Source organism: Vigna angularis, chromosome 6, assembly GCF_016808095.1.
Source record: "Vigna angularis cultivar LongXiaoDou No.4 chromosome 6, ASM1680809v1, whole genome shotgun sequence".
Taxonomy (NCBI): Eukaryota; Viridiplantae; Streptophyta; class Magnoliopsida; order Fabales; family Fabaceae; genus Vigna; species Vigna angularis.
In genome coordinates this window covers 34,160,112-34,177,782 of record NC_068975.1, presented here as the reverse complement: position 1 = coordinate 34,177,782, position 17,671 = coordinate 34,160,112, and the positions used below count along the sequence as shown (strand labels likewise).

The 17,671-nt window shown below is 31.2% G+C and overlaps 2 protein-coding genes across 8 annotated transcripts; both read right to left on the bottom strand.

Annotated features, from left to right (window-relative positions):
• Nucleotides 1-3,920: 3,920 nt before the first annotated feature.
• On the bottom strand, nucleotides 3,921-5,679 carry LOC108341951 (receptor-like protein 51). The gene has a single exon (XM_017579645.2). The coding sequence runs from the start codon at nucleotides 5,572-5,574 to the stop codon at nucleotides 4,258-4,260; it is 1,317 nt and encodes a 438-aa protein (XP_017435134.1). The 5' UTR covers nucleotides 5,575-5,679; the 3' UTR covers nucleotides 3,921-4,257.
• Nucleotides 5,680-12,884: 7,205 nt separating this feature from the next.
• LOC108343447 (uncharacterized) lies at nucleotides 12,885-16,855 on the bottom strand. 7 transcript variants are annotated; one of them, XR_001833492.2, is made up of 6 exons: nucleotides 16,294-16,764; nucleotides 13,948-15,059; nucleotides 13,669-13,824; nucleotides 13,409-13,588; nucleotides 13,224-13,310; nucleotides 12,885-13,054 (listed from the first exon to the last, which is right to left on the bottom strand). XR_001833492.2 is itself a non-coding variant. In XM_052879690.1 (6 exons), exons 2-6 carry the CDS (start codon nucleotides 16,580-16,582, stop codon nucleotides 13,040-13,042), a joined length of 1,752 nt encoding a protein of 583 aa, XP_052735650.1. In that variant the 5' UTR covers nucleotides 16,583-16,617; nucleotides 16,716-16,855; the 3' UTR covers nucleotides 12,885-13,039. The 7 variants fall into 7 exon arrangements, 6 of the variants coding, with proteins under 6 accessions (XP_052735650.1, XP_052735651.1, XP_052735652.1 ...); XM_052879690.1 differs by lacking the exon at nucleotides 13,224-13,310 and having other exon boundaries at nucleotides 16,294-16,617; nucleotides 16,716-16,855; XM_052879691.1 differs by lacking the exon at nucleotides 13,224-13,310 and having other exon boundaries at nucleotides 13,948-14,141; nucleotides 14,217-15,059; nucleotides 16,294-16,765.
• Nucleotides 16,856-17,671: the final 816 nt, after the last annotated feature.

Here is a 17,671-nt window from a genome sequence, read left to right as displayed (position 1 = left end):
TTTCCTTACCAATTCGAGCTTACGTGAATTTCTGCAACAGCTCAAAGCTAATCTCGAAATAGATGATATATGAACCAAATTGGAATCCACAAATTCCATGATTGAATTGGTTTCTTTCCTGCAAAAAGATTTCCATTAACGTAATTTTATACAGTTGTACACATCTCTTTTTTGGCAGGAATAGTTACCTTAGATCCATACTATGCATGTCAATACTAGTTACCAGACGTCAGATATTCTCATATATAACATAAATGAGTAAATTGTTAGATGAGCTAGTATTTTCACCTCTTTTTCTCGTAAAATACATCAATCATTAGAGCTATAAATGTGAGCTTGTCATGTAAAATACATCAATAGAAAATTAATTTTTCTCATTATCTGGTTTTTATCTTCATGTGATGAATGATTTATATTGAGAATAATTCAAATATGAGTTAAAAAATATATATATTGGCATGTTTACACTTTGTTTGCGTGCAGTTGTCCCTGCGGACATTATAATGTTGAAATATTTTGTATGAAACCTGGAGGATCAAAGAGGAAGAACCTAGAAATTCACGTGTATGAACGAATGAATATGCATAATAGGCTTGTACATTTTGAGAGTAGAAATATACGTATGAACAGTTAACAATAATTATTTAGAAAAAAATATTTTGATATAGATTTTTTTATAATATTTGATACAGCATATATATACGTGTATTTTTTAATAATTTATTATTTATTTATTATTATACTGGTGTCGTATTAAAATATTATTAAAAAAAATTATATTAATGTATCGTTACTCTAATTATTTAAAAGTTACAATATCACTAAAAAAAATTATATGATTTTTATTTATTGATAAGGTAAGACTTAATGGTTGATATTAAAGTCTTAACTTTTGGGGGTTTGGTTCAAAATGGTCTCACCTTTTGAAAAAATTCAGTAAAGTCTCATATTTTGTTTAAAAATGTTCAATTCGGTCATTTTCGTGGATGCCGTTAAAAACTTAACGGTGCTCGTGGATGCCGTTAAAAACTTAACGGTGCTCATGTCACTGTGGCCAAATTTGAATGAGGTGTTATGTTGGATGATTACGTAGCACTGTGAAGTGAGTTGGTGGAAATATTTTAAAAAAATAAAATGACTTAATTTGGGTGGTAGGTTTAAGTGTGGGTTAAACCAAAATTACCTTTATCTAAGATTGATTTGGGGATTTCTGGGTAAAACATTGTTTTGCAGCACAATGTTTTACCCAGAAATACCTAAATGAGTCTTAGATAAGGGTAATTTTGCTTTAACCCACACTTAAACCTACCACCCAAATTAAGTCATTTTATTTTTTTAAAATATTTTCACCAACTCACTTCACTTCACAGTGTCACGTAATCATCCAACATAACACCTCACTCAGATTTGGCCACAGTGGCATCAGTACCGTTAAGTTTTTAACGGCGTCTAGGAAAAGGATCGAATTGAACATTTTTAAACAAAATATGGGGCCTGACCTTTTTCAAAAGGTGGGACTATTTTGAACCAAACTCCCAAAAGTTGGGACCAAATAATGTATTAAACCAATATTCTTTCACTTCATACTATCCTTCACATCTTTGAGAACTATCCTTCACATCTTTGAGAAGGATTAGAGTGTAATTTTGAAATAATAATTTTGTTACCAAATTTGAATTTATTTTGATATACGGAATAGTGTAAAGGTTTTAACTTTCATTTAATAATAAAGTTTCGTGTAATTATAAAAAAACATTCATGATACAAAATAAAAATTCACTTATTTTATATCATTAAAAACGTACATAAGCCTTAAAAATAATTTGTTTTTGTAATAACCTTTTAAAATTCATATTTAAAGTAATTCCTAATTGGTCAATAAAAAAATTATAATCTTAAAGTATGTTTAACTTCTTAATACAAGTTAAAAAATGAATTTTTAAGCTTAATTTAATATTACAAAATTAATTTTAAAAATGAAATTTACACTTATCTATACATTTTAAATTAGTTTTATTATTGGTGAGTATGTAACTTCTAACTATACATTCTATTGTATTAAAGATACAGGGTTGAGATAAAGATAAAGTCCAATGTCGAAAGTTATTTAGTATTTTAATTTTAAATAGAATTTCGATTACTAATAATGTCAAATTTTATTGTAACAAGATATAAAAAATAGAAGCATGGTTAAGTGTCCTTTGTCGAAACCATTTTGTAGGAAACTTCTGAATCTTCTCATTATCCAAAACTTCATTTACTTTTTAAAATCGGCATCTTGAATTAATTCTTAAATTCTATTTTCATAAGCTTTTATTTCCTTTAAATTAATCATCAAAAGGTGTATTTTTTTATACAGAGATATCATAAGCTCACACTGTATCTCAATTAGTCTTTAACAGTGTATTATGAACAAATAAACTTTAACGGAGTATTTTTTATTTCCAATGTTTTCGAAAAAAAAAACAATACCTTTTTAAACTTATTCTAGTCTCAATCATATTATAAATAATATCTCATTTATGAAATTTATAAAACAATATGTGATTAAATTAAGTGAATATATCAAGCATTTTACAAGAAAATTGTGAAACATGATAATGTGATATAACAACGTTTTAAATTAAGAACTTAGTCTTAAATTAATATTTAGATATTAAAAATACAAAATAATATCAATAATCATATAATTTAAAATAAATAAAATCTCATGAAAATTGTCCTATGAAGAATGTTTTTTAAATATGCGGTAGTAAAATGAAAAAAGAAAAAAAAAAGTGAAGCACGTGGGGGAGGGGGTACCTGATAAGTGGTTAATGGGGTTGGAAAATGTTGGTAGAATATAATGGTTTCTTTGGAATTTAACGACCAATAAAGGCCCTTTTCTTTAAGATGACAAGTTGGATACAGATTGCAGGATAATAAAACAACTAAAATTATTAGGACTAATAGTCAAATCAAATCTTCTCCTTTCTATCTTTCTATCCTCCACAAAAAAGCTTGTTGCGGCTCAAACATGGCAACTTCAGTCGCTGCAACATGAATAATTCTTGAGGAAATTGACAACACAATTTCACCATCTAATTTAATGGAAGATTTTAATGCAAGTAAGTGGTACCGTATATTATATAAAACAATTTACAAACCAGACTTCACCAAACAGTTTATACTTACAACAAGCTTCTAACTTTACTTGTCAACTGGTGGACCTCACAAAAAATTGTGTTGAAGATTGAACTCATGTAAACAGCAGAAACAAATAGTGACCGAGGACAAGGTAATGGACAATGGATCACATCACAGCATATGATGAAACAAAAAATACAACTAAGCTCGGCATATGATGAAATACATTAGCATCACCCTAACTTATGTGCAAATCAAGACAGCTCATATCCAATGTTTAACAGTGACACAAACCATAAATCGGACAAGAGCCAAAGCCAGAGCCAGATATCCACAATCATACGATTTCCAGTTTGCAAATAATACCACCAACCGTTATCTACTTAAGCAACTGTCCTTCTCTCCTACTCAAACTACCAAAAAAATTTCTCTAGATGTGCCCACAAATAATAGAGCATCACTGTTTTAGCCACATGCAGAAGACCTTGAAATAAGTATCATACCATCCAGCTATTTTGCTAAATCTTCGAAAGTTTTTGCCTCCAACTTCTGCGTTGAATCTATGCATAATTTCAAGAATCTCGAAAGCAAATAAACACGAATTTTCCCAGCTAACGAAGTAAAAAGGCAGACATTATTAATGCAAGAAAGAAATGAAAAGGGTGTATAGTTACGAATCACAAGTATGAAAAACAAAGGCTTATAGCACAAGTAACACACATCTTTAAGATACCAAAACCCACATGCACCATTGTCCACCTTCTACTCCAAACAACGAATAAGACGGTATCAAAAAATTAAAATCTGGAAAGTAGCATCCCATTATAAAGAAACGCACTACAGTGTCCATGAAGTCGATTCAACGTCTCTCCTGACTCGTTTTTCCAAATATCCCCACCAAGATACAACAATTTCGTTATTTTATTCTTTATCTTCCAATTTTGTTTCGGCAGTTACATATTCATTATCTTTCCTCCCCTCCAACCTACTCTGTAAACCCTGTATAATAATAATTAATAACACTAATACTACTACTACTACTAATAATAATAACAATAAATAAATGTATCAAACAGGGTGCACTCAACCGAATTTATGAATTTCCTAATCTAAAAATATCCAAAATTTCCTCTAACGACAGCACTTGGAGCAGAGGATTAAGAAAACAATGAGAAAGACAATGGAAGAGAGGGCAATGGCGACACCGAGAACGAACTTGTTAGGACCATGATGGTGCTCCTTCTTGTGTCTAATCCCCTCCCCATCACCATCGTCGTAATCATCGTCAGTGCTGTCATCTGCGGACGAATCCTTAGAGGGCGGAGTCACCGGCATTCCGTACTTATCACAGGGAGAGATGCCGAGCTTCAATTTGGAAGAAATGGTGGAGTGGTTGTAGCAGAGGTTAGTGTTGCCACCAACCTTTAAGACCTCCAATCGCTTGATGAAAGTGAGGTTAAAGGGCAGAACGCCGCGGAGGTTGTTGTTGGCGAGATTCAAGTACCTCAGAGACTTCATTTGAGAAATGAACTTGGGAATGGTTCCGTTGAGTTGGTTGGAGCTCAGATCCATGTGAAGTAGGCTGGGGAGGGCCGAAATGGAATCGGGGATGGAGCCGGTGAAGGAGTTGGAAGCGAGGGAGAGGTTTGTGAGGGAAATTAGGTCTCCGAGGGAGGAAGGGATTTCGCCGGCGAGGGAGTTGGAGGAGAGGTTGAGAAGTTGGAGGGAGTCGAGCATGGTGATGGAGGGGGGGATGTTGCCTTTGAGGCGGTTGTTGGAGAAATCTATGAAAGTGAGGTTGGAGTGGAGGTGGCCGGGGAGGGATCCGGTGAGGTTGGCGTTGGAGATGGTCAGGGTTTTGAGCTTGGTCATGTGGGCGAGGATGACGAAGGGGCCGGAGGCTTTGACTTGGCCGCCGGAGACAGTGAGGGAAGTAAGGTTCTGGAGCTGGGAGAGCCAGACGCCGGAGATGTGGCGGAAGCCGTTGACGGAGGAGAAGGAGGTGAGGGAGGAGGCAAGTTCCGGGGGGAGACGAACGGGGGAGAGGGGGCAGTTGAGGAGGGAGAGGGAGCGGAGGGTGGAGAGGGACTTGAGGGCGGTGAAGGAGAGGGAGAGGTAGGAGGAGCAGTTGGCGAGGCGGAGGGAGATGAGGTGGCGGAAGGGTTTGGAGGAGTCGCAGATGGTGGCATTGTGGAAGGAGGGTTGGGCGCAGGGGTCTCTTGAGGTGGGTATGTTGAGGGATTCTAGGGCTATCACTTGCTTTGGGTCAAGGGTGGAGGTAGTGGATGTGGAAGGTGATGCTGGAGATGATGTGGGGGATGGGGTTGGAGGGTGAGGGAGAGAGAGAGATGTGGCAATGGGGGTGGAGAGCAGGAGAAGGAGGAGAAGGACAATGAGAGCAGGTGGAAGAGGTCGCGGCGGCGGAGGCGGAGGCGGCGGCGGTTTCATGGTGGTGGTTTGTCAGGAACACATGAGATTACGAGAATGAAGTCTAGTGTGGGAACTCTGAAGTGAGTGACAGGGCAGAAAACAGAGGTAACATGTAGCTGTAGTATATAATAATAAAGTTCTTCCAACTAAAAAAGAAACTTTGTTGAAAACAAAAAAATTACTCTATTATTAGAAAGAAATTAGTTTTCCACCGTGGCTGAAAGATATCTTTAATATAAATCAATGAAAAGTTAGATATAGCACAACTAATAAATAATTAGGTTTTTTAAATGTAATGAAAAAAATGAAGGTATGTTTAACTTAAAATCATGAGAAGATTTTCATAAAGTGTAATATAAAATTACGTATTTGAGTGAGGAGTTAAAACCGATTGAAAATGATGTTAGGTTATTTAAGCAGACGTGAGCGGTTTGAAGGAACAACGGTCAAGATGGGGAATTTTAAATGACAAGAAGAGAAGAATGAAATATTAAAGAATGATTAGATTTTATTGTTAAGGACATACACTATTTCTTTTTATTACAACTCTTCTTCTTTAAAGTTTAATGTTTTTTTTTAATTAAAACAAATTCATTCAGATAAACATTTTTCGCTAAATTATTATTTGTGACAAGAACATTCTTTAATTGGTGCTTAAAAGGATTTCAGTGTCATTTAATTTCATCAAATTCTATTTCGCTATATGCTCACATATTCAATTAAATTGTAATGCGGATATATTTATTATTTAAGTTAAAAAGTTAGGAAATAAAATAAGTGAAATTAGTATATTTTTTATTTTTAAAATATGGTATAACCTTGGGTCTTTGAATTTTTTTTACAAGGAACTTGCCTTATAATCTCTTATAGATGACAATATCTATTGGGTTGTTCTTCACACAATATATTGCTTGTAATTATTTTATTATTTAATAAATATTATAAATATAGTTTTAAATAATTAGTTCGTTTATTTTAAATTTGTTTAAAAATACATACAAAGAAACTTTGCATCTCATCATAAATTGAAAATAAATCATGCATAAAAAAATCAATTGTAATGGATTATGGATTAATATATATATATATATATATATATATATATATATATATATATATATATATATTAAAAAAAATAAACTGGAGGTATCTTATACTTTAATACAATTGTATAGTTCACATAATAATTAAATTTTAGAAATAAAATCACAATTCATTTTACAACTAAGTTATTTGTGATAAGATGACAAGCTTACTGCATACATACTATGAACAAAAAACACATTTACATTTATATTTAACATAATTAACAATAACTATTATTAAAAATAAAGTTAGGTTGAGTTTTTGTCTTGTAATTATTTAGAAGATCGGTGTAATTTACTAATTTGAATCTTAATTTATTTTAATTATTTATTTTGAAATGTAGGGTCGAAGTCAACTCACACGAGCAATTTTAGAGTTTAAGATCTCTAAATGTTGTTTTTTATTTAGAGTTTTATGTGACAGTTTGTCTAATACCATTTCGAGAATCAGTAACTCCGATATTAAATGTGTATTAAATATAATCACTTATCTTTTTATCTATATTTATAAATTTTGGAGTAGACATTTGATTAGTAAAGACCTAATTACAACTTAATTGATACTAATTACACTCTGTCTTAAGTTGTCTATAATTAGGATTAATCTCATTTAAGAATAGACATTAGGTTCTCTTCCTCAGTTTACAAGTATTGTATGTTGACCATCCAGTCAGACTAAATTAGACCGTACAAGTTTCTTTATTTTCTAGTGTTTTATAATGTATTGAGAAATTTTTTCTGTCTTCTTCCAATTGGACTATTTTTAGTTCTCTCAATTGAAATCTTTAAATCTATAGCCTAGCTTTATATAATTTTTTTTTCTGATTGATAATTTGACTTGGTTATGATGTCAATAACAAAGGTTTCACAGTTTCAGTTTCAAAGCCAACCAGGCATAGAAGGAGAGGGTTCTAAGAAAGAGAAAAAGACAGAAAGAAGTCATGAATCGTTATGGTTGGCTTTTCAAGAAACCCTTACAAACAAGTGAAACTACTTTCAAATACTTTGACATAAAAACATCCTATTAACGTGATGTGTTGTTGTTTATAATGCACAAATGTGGATAACGTGCACAAACAAAAACTAGGTTATAAATCCAAAACTAGGGATTAGATTAGGTCATAAATCCCAACTTAGTTTTCGAAACCGTGAAACGAACTTAATTATAGTGTTCGTGCACTTACTTAGTTCAGTAATTCAACTTTTCTTCGTTAATTGTTGCGTTTTGAATTTTGATTGGGGAATTAATATTTCTTGTCACATCACCTAAAATTTACACAAACCAACAAACTATAAGTTAATTTATAGTATATCTTTTATATAATTTATTTTTTATTTATATATAAATTAATTCTATCTTTTCTATTTTTATTTTTTCAATAAATAGATTTTTTGAAAAATTTGCTCCAAGTATTCCTTTTTTGTCTACTTATGGATATAAATATCACTCACTAATTTTATATTTTTAGCAGCACCACTTATTTTGATTATGCATAGTAAGTTTGTTCGAATTGAAGTAATTTGGGATTTTTTAAAGTAATCTGAAAAAAAAAAACATCAGTCTTTAAAACTCAAACAATCCCTGCTCAATTACAGGCTCTTATTTTTAATAACAAATGAGTAAATAATATTAATAATAACAAATAAATAAGTAAATAAATAAATAAAATAATAGTATGATAAAAAAAATATTTCTCTTCATTTATTGTAATTTTCTTCCATCAAACAATCCTCATTTTCAATTTATTTCTATTTTTCTTTTCTTTTCTATTAATTTATTTTCCTCATATTTCTTTCCAATTTGTCAAAAGCTAACAAAGCTCATAGTCTATGAAACTATGATTTTAGTTTTCACATCATTTTACAGAAATAAGAACAAAATTTTAAAATAAGGGTAAATTCATAATGACACTAGATTAGATCTCCACTTATATATATATATATATATATATATATATATATATATATATATATATATATATATAATAAATTGAAGTTAAGTCTGTGATATCACCAACAAATATTATTTTAAAATCAGTTATTCAGAAGTGAAGACCACAGACGAAAACCAAAATAAAATATTGAATGAAACGTAGAGCAATGAAAGTGCACTTTCACACTCAAAATGTAAAATAAGTATCTGTTACTGTTATTTTGAAACTCCAGATATTTTTTATTTTATATTTCAATATCTTTTATTTTACAAATGCAAAAGTTAACTTTTTTTTAACTTTTTAATGGTTAAAACAATCTTAAAAGTAGGTTATTAAAATAATATTTTCCATAATTATTTTATCCTCTTGAAGAAGTACATGAAGAGTTTACCTCTGGAAACTATTATTTTATACAAAGAAATAGTCACAATTATCAATAGTTTCACCGTAACCTATTTAACTACTTTCAACCGGTGGTGCATGACCTGGTTGATACCGTTTATTACACGTAAATTAAATATAAAGACTTGTGAGAGTTAACTTTTTGTGAGAAGTTGTAGATCTAAGACACGGACGCCCTATAAAATTGTGTTTGTTTGTCCCACTTATAATATTTTTATTTTTTATTTTTTAAATAATGTCTGTTACAATTTGTAAATCATTCCACATCAGCATGACATGTTTATTTATACTTAACCTTAAATGCATTTCAACAAAGGACTAATACGGCTTAAATCATCATCTTGAATTCATAATCCATATTCTGAACATATGATAAAGAAAGCTTTTTTTTTTATAATCATTGATTACACATAGGTATAGGTCGGATAAGGTATGAATAATATTTACCTATTATTTAACTTGCAAAATAAAATAATTATGTCATTATTAATTAGATGTTTGTTTAAAAAATATCTATGAATTTTAAAAAACAAAGAGATATATGAACACTCACAAATATTTTAAAAATATATTTTATAATTTTTTAAAATAAAATCTAAATAAAAATTCTAAAAAATATAAAATATAATATAAATTAAATTAAATAAAAAAATAAAAATATAACTTTAGTTAAATTTAACTTAGTAAAATATAAATTAAAATTTTATTTTAATTAAATTTAACTTAATAAATTATATATTAAATTTTAGTTTTAATTTTTTACAAATAATTGATACCGTTAAATATTATACCTGAATGATAGTATTAAAATATTTGTTACTAGTTATCCATGAGTATAATATATTCGCGACATTATAAATTTTATTTACACATATTTATTGAACACAAGTATTTTTGTTATTCTTGATTTACAATATATAAAATTGAATGTGTGATATGGATCAACTGTAAACTTTGTTCATATACGAGTTTGTCTTTGTTAACTGACTATGTTTTAGACCTTTTAAGCAGCACCTATGAAAAAAAACAATACCATATTTTAATAAGAAAATTATACAATCATCATTCATATTATATATCGAAATTAAATTACACATAAGAATATCAAATATCAATATTCATGAAAATTATATTAATTCTTAATAATTTTTCATAACTTCATAACTTTATATATTGATATAAAAAAGACTTTATTCATAATGAAGACTTATATTTTATATCTTTGATTAATCACAAAAGTAACTCAAACATAATTTTGATAAGCATACTTTATAATATAATAAGAAAAATGTGTATATTATTTTGGATTGCGAATGTTGTATATTTGATATTTTTAAAAGAGTTTTGAAAATTTATTTATAGACAATATTTTTAATTATCAAACTTACGTTTTGTGAAAAAACTTGTAATGAAAATATATGAATGACTTACCAATCATATTCTAGAGACAACTTTCATAAATTAGATAGCATATAAGCTCACTTTAACTTGAAAAAATATATTTTTCCTTCTTAATTTGTTGTTCTAAAAGGGCTTAACTAACCCAAACATGTTCTTAAGAATGAGGAGACACAGATCAGCAGCTAGCACTAAGCATGGAATAGCAATGCCTCACTCACCGACCAGCGAATCACAAAGAAGGCAAAGAAGAACTTTGGAAGGAGTGGTCCCAATATTCACGTCCTCCATTAAGTGCACCAGAACATCCAGCAACAACACCGACCACATTAACAATGATAAGGGTAATTTTCTGAAGGAGTTAAGATGTAGTCTGGTTCATAATATTATAGTTCACCTAACTCTCATCACCACCTTAGGCACTGACACTCAAGTTGATGTTAACACAACATCTTCCGGAATCCTTGGAACATAACAACCAAACAGTATGAAACTCTTCAATCCAATAGTGACACCACTCCACTGCTGCTCAAAGCCCACTACAGTCACTGTAATGGAGAGAAAAACTCCATCAGAAAATGTTTTCACTGTGTAATTTGCATATTATGCATACTTATATTTCGTATATATGTCCTTTCTCGTTGTGATCGAGTCAAATAATAACAAATAAGTCATGGTCACCTACCAAATTTTTAACCCCGTGCATTTACAGAAAAATATTTTATATCTGTTGAAAGTTTCACGTCAACTAAATATAAGACTAATTTATAATATATAAGTGAGCAAACCTCATTTTACAAGCCTTTATGGATAAGAGTTAAGCTTAAAAACTAAAGCCTATTTGTGGATAAGAGTTAAGCTTAAAAACTAACTTTCTAATATAATATAGTAAAGTGGAAACCTCACCTTTTGTGATCTAGCATTTTCTAATATGATATAAGTGAATTGTAAACCTCGTATTTTCTCTATGGAAACATTCATTCTTCTATTCTCTGTCATGGCATCACCATGTCCAAGGAAAACCCTGAAAATGACAGACAGAAATTCTGCTCAAAAATTCAACTTTTGCAATGACGCAACTCTCGTTATTCCAATAATTGATTAATAGAACTACACAATCATACAAAAATGGAAAAGGTTTTCACTTTCCGTACAATCACTTAAAAAGTTCTTTGTATATGTTCAGAATTAAATATTGTTAATGATTATTTGATCACTAAACCAAACAACTAATATGGATGATGAATGTCCAAAAGGTAACAAAATATATTGCGGAAATTGAAGAAAAACATAAAGGGTTTTGGCGATGAAACAGTTAACTTAAAAAGCAATAATTTCTTGAAGCTAATTGTACAGCCTTTTCCTTTCTTTTTATCCTTTTCCTTCCAGCTCTTCATTCTATTTTTCCATATTGGATTCCCAGATTCATCATTCAATTCTACAGTAAAAACAAAGTCAGGATTTCAATCATGAGCATTCCTAAAGAAATTGTACTAAATTCAGTCTGAAATTTCTCTTTTCAGTATCCACTTTGGACACTTCCTAGCATGGTGCCTAACATCCTGTGTAATTGGGACGTGAACATAAAAAATACAATTAATTACCTGATTAAATGCAGCTTCACCATTAATTCAAGATAAATTGATTTCGAAAAACTCCAAAGATGTTACTTTTGGAATGTATATTTTTGGATAAAAATAACGTGGGTCCTTATTTTAATGCACCCCTATACTATCAGTAAAAAAGAAGACTAAAATACACTAAAGTTATAATTTAATCTGCAAGCTTAATTCTTCTATAGCTTCTTTCTCTCTTTAACCCATCCCTCCCAAACCACCATTGTAGATAATTTAAATTTTTAAACCTTCCAGATTGTTTAATCAGAAAAACTCTTGAAAACTTGTTCTGAAAGATTTTTGGAATAATTATTTCAGAACACCTTTTCAAATTATCCAATCTACAACATGTTTTTGCATTGCGAAATATCATATTAAATAGACCTTTGTCACACGAGTCAAATAGGCATTCATAATGTCATATAATCAGATTCGTTACGGAAGAGATTAATGCTTTCGGCTTTATATGAGGAGTGGGCTCACTTCCTATAAAATTAAACCGTTTATTGCAGTCGGTTTCTCTATCAAAGTACAACGTTGATATAGAATTCATTCTATATTATATATTCCACTTATCTTTTCAAGCATAGATACAGATCAAATTCCTTTCAATATATTCCAATTGGGCACGCGTTTGTTTATTTATATGCAGTGTTCACATAGCAATGTCAAGATATATTCACAAAAGTAGGAAGACATACAAATAGACTAACTTAAAAGTTCAGTAGAGAGAACAAGGGAAGATGACGTGAATAGCTTCATGCATTCAACAAGTACGTTATCATTGAACAGCATGATATTTATGCCATTTACAGCAATAAGCTACCATCTATTTGCATACTTCCCATGATCAAACAAAACATATAAGTTTCTATAGGCATGACAGAACTACATCAACCATAACAAATCCTTTGCATTTTCGTGAATCGGTTGCGTTTGTACAATTACAGACTCATACTCAAATTAGCTGATAATAAATATGTATGATATTTACAATGTCTGATTACTACAGCATCCATTGCGTCTCTTGCAAATCTACATAGCGCCATCAGCTCAATAATTCCTGAAAATAGAAATACATAATTGATACATCACCCAAGTTAATATGCAAAATGACAGTTACTTTTAGTAAAGAGTCTCACCCCCCTCCCCACACCCCAATCCAATATTTATTTCAGGAAACAAATATGACTAAGTGTTAGCAAAGTGTTAGTTAGACACTTTTTTCTTACCTTTTTTAATGAGTCCCAAATATCATTTATTGTCATCTACATAAATTTTACCTAGTAGAGTGTTGGAAAAGTGTATTAAAGGGGATTCTGCAGGAATTTTTCAAGAATTAGCCCATATTAAGCATTATGACAAACTATAGTAGCAAAAAGAGGCTGTGGTAAGATTTTATGGGAGAGGGAAATACCGCAACAGTAGTACAATTTACATCCAGCCCAGCTTCCATAAGGCAATGATAGGTTTCATATTTGCTAAAACATCGTTCTGCTTCAGAATCAAGCCATAAGTTCAAAAACAGTAAAGCCTCTGGGTGCATGTGTTTATCAAAATCCAGTGTTTTCCCTAGACTCCTCCGAATGACCTGAAGCTTCAATAATTCAAAGATTCTTTTCAGATTATGAAAAACATAAAACCTGATTGGATTTTAGTTATCATCACAGCCGGTACCTGAGCAATTTCATGGCCTTTATCACTGCTAGGTGCCAAAAAACTCTTTCCACTCTGACCAAACATTTTAAAAACTGTTTTCTTTTTCGTATAATCATTTTGTGGATAAAGTTTGTTTGGATCATTAAGGTTCTCTATACTTGTCATCTCAAGTCCCTTAAATGTAAACACGTACACGTCAGTTCCAGTAGCGATTAAGACTGAGCAGAAAGCAATAGAACATCTAGCTCAATTAGGCTGTTGCAAACCAAAATAAGTAGGAAATAGATTCATACATACCTTGGGAAGCTCCAATGATCTATTATGACAAAATGGATTATCTGCAGGAGTTGACTGAAGGGTTGGAATCCTTTGGACACATCTTTTTGTGCTAAAATCATTTAGATTATTGATTATTTGCTGGATCATAATCTCATCATGACCATGTTCATTATTTGAGCCTACTCCATCCATGGATGTTTGCACCAGCAATTCTGAAAGAACATGTATTGCACTGACCACTATCCCAACATCCGGTGTTGGAGATTTACTTAAGGACTTTGAAATACCTTCAAATGTTTTCAGAAGATCAGTAACAACAGCAACCCTAGATGACGATGATGCCAGAGTTGAAATTGGAGAACAGCTCTTTGTAGTAAAAGCATCAGTGATTGACTTACAAACACTGGGATCTTTAGTTCTCTCTGCAAAATTATCTGCATCCACAACAGCTTCAAGTTTTCCTATGGACATTGAGCAATCTTCTTTAGAGGAAGGTTGTGTCACCTTACAATGCAAATTTAGAGCAGGATCCAAATAGCTATTTTTTGGATCATTAATCGTATTAGATGCCTTTTCCTTTCCACAGGTGTTACTAGAAGGCTGAAGCTCAATCCCTGTATTCAGTTCTACAGGAGATTCAGCCATAACAGTTTTCTTGAGCATATGCTCTCCGGAGAAAACATTAGTAGCTAGAGGTGAACCAGAGTTGGAAGATCCAAAATCATCCTTAACATATGCAATACGAGGAAAGAACTGAGGAGCCAACGGGTTTAAACTGTTATGTTTTTCTGTTGCTTTCTCTGCATTATTAGTTTGTATAGATCCTGAATTTTCTATTTGAGTTTGACAAAAAGCCATGGTTCCCTTCCAACAAGGAGAATCCACATCAGAGTCATTTTCAACCAAATTTTTAGAAGACTGATGATTCAGAGAAGTATTTTTAGCAGAGGACATATCTGTTGTTAATGATTTGAGTGGGGAAACCTTGCAATTAAAAAGAAGAAAACTGCTAGATTCATCGTCCACAAGTGTTGTGCCTTCAGAATTTGACAGAAGGCCTTCTGCTACAACTGTACCAGTACTGGCAGACTCTGTTCGGCAGGGACTCAACCCATGAACAGCTTGGTTACCTGTACATGTCATTCCATAATTTTCTAGACAGATCAAAACTACAAAAGAAAATATATATACCAAAGTTCAAGAACATTAAAATACAACCATAGATGGAAGTAAGATTTTGATAGCCCTGGCAGCGGTTATAGTTGAACTAATTCTATTGGTTCATTTTAAAACCTATAATTCATGATATGGGGAGGGTGAGCAGTATTGTGAATAGTACAAGTGTGAGTCTGGATTCTACATTGGGATAGAAATGACAAAGTTAAACACAATATGAGAAAAAAAGACCCATAAACCTTTTAGATTTTAGATTAAAAGCAGTGTCAATCCCTTATGTGGACACATATTTATAATCTCTCCTTCATGAACACTCTCGAAAAAAAAAAACTATCAACTACAACAATGAAGATAAGGATTTATTTATGCACAATCAAACTTTAATCCTGGTGGGCTTGCTAACAATAGGTTGGAAGAGTAAATGGTAATCAAATTTTTAAACATATCAGTAAAAAATAAAACTTAAAATCAAGGAAACAATACCATATTTGTTGTTGCAAAACAGTAAACTGTCTATTTAGTTTTTTTTTCATTCTTGAGGACAAAGGCAAGGAAACCAAAGAATACAAATTTCTGAGGTACTTTATGCCAATGTATCATATCTATTACTCTCAACAAAAGCCTGATTATATTATGGGATATTTTAAATACCAAATTGGCTAAAAAAGAGTTTGTGATATGAAGTGATGAAGTGTTGCTTGCTTTAAGGATTGTTCGAAATATTATTTTCGAAAGCAATAAAGACCCCTCGAGTTTCATAGAAATTTGATTTTTATTCATAGAACCAATCGCTCAATTGTTAAACTTTACATAAGCATCGGCATGTCAGCAACCATAAAACACAATATGCAAATCAGAAAAAAAAAGAGTCTAAAAAACAAATCAGAGAAAATTTCCAGCTTGTAATCATCATTTAAGCAGTAAAAAGCTTAATATGTTACAAAAACTGAATGAAGCATAACCAATTATTAGGGTGACTGACATAAACATAAAATGCATCTAAAATTATACATTGGCCTTAAAAGACAAAACTAAAGCCGTGCAAATCAACATGGGAATAAAAGCACAACCAATATCAACATCTACATGACTATACACAGAAGTTAAAAAAAAAATGAAAGAGTCAAACATGAGCACACATGTAATTCAATCAAGCAAACACACCAGAAGAAAAGAAAAACAAACTACCTTCGTTAAACATGGTAGAGTCAGCAAAATCACTTCCTTTGGCAAACAAACTCTCGTGAGAATCCTCCTCTTGTTTCCCATGGCCTAAGGGTGAGTAAGTGGGTAACGAAAAATCCTCCCCAAACTCATCAAAGTCACTTTTTTTTGGTGATTCAAGAAAAGGGTACCCTGAAAAAAGGGAATTTGAACAAGGTTTGAGGGTTGAGCGGTTGAGGGTGAAGGGTTTGGCCAGTGGCGACAAACGTGTAGTGGTCAACGAGGTAACATGCTTGTTCTGATTCTTCATCATCTTTCTTCTCTCCTTTGCAATTTGGAAGTGGGAAACTGAACAGAATACAGAAGAAGAGTGTGAGAATTCCAGAGAGTGCAAACTCAAAGGCTGTGAGGATACTGACTTGGGAAAAAGTGTATAGCTTCGTTACCAAGTAGTGTGCAGGCCCCAGTTACCCTCTCTCTCTCTTCTTTTTCTCTTTTTGTTGGATTTTTGTAGTTATTGCTAAATTAATTTATTGGAAATAGTACTTTCCGGAAGGTGAAGAAGAGAAAAAATGTCAAATTTTTTGGAAAGTGATAACTATTAATGCACTTAAGTTAGCTTCTTTTTTATAATATCCCATGTTCCATTTATAAAAAAGAAAGCATTAAATTTATCTTATCCAATTATGGTGAGAAAATAAAAGTATATGAAACTATAATTTAAGAATATTACAATTCAATTATGTATATCCTTCCTCTTCTTTTTTTTCCTTAAAAAAGTGCATTTCATTTCATGTAAAGAGTTTATTTTGTCTAGTTCATTTATCACTCTTGTTGTTATCAAGCTATTATTTCTACTACTGCAAAAACATTAAAGTCTCAGGCAAAAACATTAAAAAGGTACAATTTTGTACTCAAAATTATTAAAATGATACCATTTTAGAAGTAGAGAAGTAATATAACTTCATTATAAACAAAATAGTGTAAAAATGTCACGATTTCAATTAAAATTTAAAATTATAATACATTAAAGTTACACCAATACTTTAGTTAAATTTAAAAAAGAAATACAACATGCAAAAGTCGAATTAAGTAACACGAATTCTTGACAAGGAAGTCGTATCAAATTTATTTATTAATCAATATTTGTAATCTTTTAAAAAATTTAAATAATTTTAATAAATTTAAAAGAAAAATTACACTATTTTTATACTTTTGTGGCTACCAAATTATAGGTTCTTGTATTCTTAAAGTTTCTGTAAAACTTGAAATCCCCTGCAAATCATTTGGGGTAAAAATTTAAGTTATTAAAAAAATCTTACAACAAACATAAGTAGAAGAGAAACTTCATTTATCGAGTAATCATTCATGTTTATAGATTCTTCACTCCCCTCTCCAACTT